This window comes from Cebus imitator, unplaced genomic scaffold, assembly GCF_001604975.1.
Source record: "Cebus imitator isolate Cc_AM_T3 unplaced genomic scaffold, Cebus_imitator-1.0 Scaffold5, whole genome shotgun sequence".
In the NCBI taxonomy this organism is placed as follows: domain Eukaryota; kingdom Metazoa; phylum Chordata; class Mammalia; order Primates; family Cebidae; genus Cebus; species Cebus imitator.
In genome coordinates this window covers 14,553,891-14,558,104 of record NW_016107320.1, presented here as the reverse complement: position 1 = coordinate 14,558,104, position 4,214 = coordinate 14,553,891, and the positions used below count along the sequence as shown (strand labels likewise).

The window sequence follows — 4,214 nt, the reverse complement described above, 5'->3', positions numbered from 1 at the left end:
GTTAGCTCAGGTTAATTTATTCATACATTCATTCATTCTTTTATATATTTATTTAACATATATTTGCTAAGTATCTGCTAAAAGCTGGAATGTGGCTGGCTGCGTTGGCTCAAGCCTGTAATTCCAGAACATTAGGAGGACAAATCGTATCTTTCATATGGAATCACAGGCATGAGCCGCCACACCTGGCTGCATCCCAGCACCTTGGGAGGGATGCTGTAATCCCAGCACTTTTGGGAGGCCAAACTGCTGGGATTATCATATATTCCAGTGATAAGATACAGACATAACTTGAGCTCAGGAGCTCAAGACCAGCCTGGGCAACATGGCAAGACCCTGTCTCTGCAAAAAATACAAAAATTGGCCAAGCATGTTGGGGCACAGCTGTAGTCTCAGCTACTTAGGAGGCTGAGGTGGAAGGATCACTTAGGTTTGGGAGATCAGGGCTGCATGAGCTGAGATCATGCCACTGCACTCCAGCCTGGGTGATAGAGTGAGAGCTTGTCTCAAAAAAAAAAAAAAAAAAAGCTGGGATGCATAAATCTGGTAAACAATATAGAATGTCTTTGACTTCAAGAAGCTTATCATGTAAAAACACAACAAAAAAAGATAATAAAAAAAGAAGCTTATCATGTGATGAGAATACAGACAAGTAAACAGGTAATTACGAAAAAATCTCACATTAACATACGGAAAGTATAGGAGTCTATTAGCTCTGCTGAAAGCAGTTTAGAGTAGGTCTCATCCAAAGAAAGATTTGATTATGGTTATAAATCAAGCAAGATTTATTATATCTTATTCATTTTTATTTATTGAAGCTCATCATTTTATTCCAATGATAAGATACAGATTATAAAACTTCTATAATTTTTAATATTTACACATAATTACCTTTTGTTGTTTTCCTCACTACAAGAAATGCACAGACATTTTGAGGTCTTTTGTAGTGCATTATCGATAAAGCATTATCATGTCTATGCTATGATAAAATGTGCTCTTGCTGGGTTACATTAACCTTCCTTCAAAAGGGATTTCTGTGTTGTAGTTCTTACAGTCTTTAGGAAATTCATTAAATCAGTGCCTCCAGTTCCTTTGTTTCCCTGTTCTGAAGGCTCTTGGGAGGTCTTGTCCTTTGATTTCTGACTTGCAGGAATTAGGATGTACTTAGTTACAATTTGCAGATGGTAGTTCCTCAGATTGACCAAAGCTTTCACACAGGCATCATAAGCTTCCCGCAGGTCAGCATCATCTTTTAAAAGGACAAACTCACGGACTGAGGGCTTTGACTCTAATGAGCACAGAAAGTTCCTGTGAGCTGGTGGCATATACATTCTCATGTCCTGGAGGAACTGAGCAGCAGATCCTATAGGAACAAGAGAAAGACGAGGAAATGTGAAGGTCACGGCATTCCCCAATCCAGGAGAGAAAGGCGGAGTCAGGTCAGATTGGACAGGAGATCACCAACACAGCAGTCACTGAGGTCAAGGTCATTCGATTTGAAGGCTAATGTTTGGCTGTTAGTCTTGCTACTATAGCAATCATAATTGTTGTAAAATATTAATTTTGAAAACTGGATGAACTGAATTCATTTTCCCACAATAAGTATTTTTGTTTGCACTTGCTTTTCTTTTCTTTCTTTTTTTATTTTCTTGAGACAGAGGTTCGCTCTTGTTGCCCAGGCTGGAGTGCAATGGCACAATCTCAGCTCACCACAACCTCTACCTCCCCAGTTCAAGCAATTCTCCTGCCTCTGCCTCCTGAATAGCTGGGATTACAGGCATGCGCCACCACACCTGGCTAATTTTGTATTTTTAGTAGAGACTGGGGTTTCTCCATGTTGAGTAGGCTGGTCTCGAACTCCTGACCTCAGGTGATCTGCCAGCATCAGCCTCCCAAAGCGCTGGGATTACAGGTGTGAGCTACTGCGCCCAGCCTTTGTTTGCACTTTCTTCCTCACTTTTCTATTGTAAGAAGCTGTTGTTATAGACAAAGGCATATATAATCTACATTTGACAGATCATGACTGAGTCTTAAGAGAGTTTAAGAGATTGTGTTTAAATGAGTGTTCGGTAATAGCAAAGATATGGAATGAACCCAGGTTTCCATCACTGGTGGATGGGACAAAGAAAATGTGGTACATATACACCATGGAATACTAAACAGCCATGAAAAAGAATGAAATTATGGGCTTTACAGCAACATGGATGCAGCTGGAGGCCAGTAGCTTAAGTTAGCCTAAACGAATTAATGCAGAAACAGCAAAGCAAGTATCACATGTTCTCACTGATAAGTGGGAGCTAAATATTGAGTACACATGGACACAAAGATGGGAACAATAGATATTAAGGATTTCAAATAGGGGAGGGAGGGAGGAAAAACTACCTATCAGATACTATGTTCTATACTTGGGTGAGGGGATAATTAGAAGCCCAAACATCAGCATCACTCGGTATACCTGTGTAACAAACCTGCACATGTATCCCCTGAATCTAAAATACAAAATTAAATATGATGAAAAAAGTTAAAAATAAGTGCTCAAGTTAAGAAAAACCCGTTTGGGCCAGGTGCGGTGGCTCACACCTGTGATCCCAGCACTTTGGGAGGCCGAGGTGGGTGGATCACGAGGTCAGGAGTTTGAGGCCAGCCTGACCAACGTGGTAAAACCCTCTCTCTACTAAAAAGACAAAAATTAGCCAGGCGTGATGGTATACGCCCGTAATCAATCCCAGCTACTCGGGAGGCTGAGGCAGGGCAATCGCTTGAACTTGGGAAACAGAGGTTGTGGTGAGCTGAGATCATACCACTGCACTCTAGCCTCGGTGACAGAGCGAGACTCCATCTCAAAAAAAAAAAAAAAAAGAAAAATATATGTTTTTACCTAGCCTGATGCTTTCCCTTTTGACTATTAAACAGTAGTTTAACAAAAGAGAGAAAATTAGAAAGAAGTTCTTTTTGGAGCTTATTCCTCTCCTCCAGCCCTTAGAAGGCATATAATGAATGTGGCACATTTTTAAACTTTGGTGCAGGCATTGCTCTGGGTGGCTGGGGCCACAAGACAGCTGAACAAGAGCAAGGCCCAGTCCCTGCTTGCCACTGAGGTCTTTAGCTCCCCTTAACAGCCCTGTCTCATTTGATCAGACTGTCTCTTTCTGAATCTGATCATCCATTTTCTGAACATGTGATATTGACTTCACCAGAGTCAACCAGTCTTTATATACAGGTTCAGATACCAAGATGAAGCTTGGGTGTTAGGAAAGCTCTGCCACTTTCTTTATTTTTTATTTTTATTTTGAGACAGAGTTTCACTCTTTCGCCGCTGGAGTGAAGTGGTGTAATCTCGGCTCACTGCAACCTCTGCCCACCTGGTTTAAGCGAGCCCCCTGAGTAGCTGGGATTACAGGAGGCACCACCATGCCCAGCTAATTTTTGTACTTTTAGTAGAGACGAGGTTTCACTGTGTAGGCCAGGCTGGTCTTGAATTCCTGACCTCAGGTGATCCATCTGCCTTGGCCTCCCAAAGTGCTAGGATTGCAAGCTTGAGTCACCGCGCCCAGCCAGCTCTGCCACTTCCTAGCTGGTTCAGAAGGAACCAGTCACTGTCCCTCATAAAGTTTATGCATCTTCATCTTTAAAATGGGATGATGGCAACCAAATCCCTACTTGCCTGATTCTGCTAAAACCATCAGATAAGCTCAGGTGAGATGCTGATGGGAAGGTGCTTTGTAGATATCCAAAAACAATTGTGTTCACATAAGAGATGCTTATTTCTTGTTATTTTCCACTCACCTCCACTGGCCCTCTGCGGGATGCCCAGGAGGACATCAAAGCACTGGAAGATGCTGCTTTGGCCTGCACTGCCCCCTGAAAACTGCTTTGCATCTTTCCAGAACCCGTCATATATCAGACCTTCTGATAGCTGGGGGTTGCCTTTCCAGCTGTCAGAGGAAAGAAAGAAAGAAATAAAAATCATTTAGATTAATTGCTAATTTTTAGATATCAAATCTTGCACTAGCGGTGAATAGAAGGTGACAAGAGATGGATTTCATGATCCTTCTTTCAAGCCCCTTTCCCCTGCTCATTTCCATGCATGAGAATAATAAGTAATATAATCCTGAGCAAATTTGGCATAAATATTCTAGGAATGGAACCTTACCTTGGCACCAGCATAGATCATTCCACTCTTTTTAAAATGACTAGCTTTCCTGTTTTCCCTC

The 4,214-nt window shown here is 41.9% G+C and overlaps 1 protein-coding gene across 1 annotated transcript in view; it reads right to left on the bottom strand.

Annotated features, from left to right (window-relative positions):
• Positions 1 to 802: 802 nt before the first annotated feature.
• IDO1 (indoleamine 2,3-dioxygenase 1) overlaps positions 803 to 4,214 on the bottom strand; it is an 18,240-nt gene continuing 14,828 nt past the window's right edge. Inside the window, exons 10-11 of the mRNA XM_017537119.2 lie at positions 3,787 to 3,935; positions 803 to 1,363 (exon numbers count right to left, since the gene is read on the bottom strand). Of these exons, the coding sequence (XP_017392608.1) occupies positions 1,011 to 1,363; positions 3,787 to 3,935 (502 nt within the window). The 3' untranslated portion in view covers positions 803 to 1,010. The remainder of the gene's footprint in view (positions 1,364 to 3,786; positions 3,936 to 4,214) is intronic.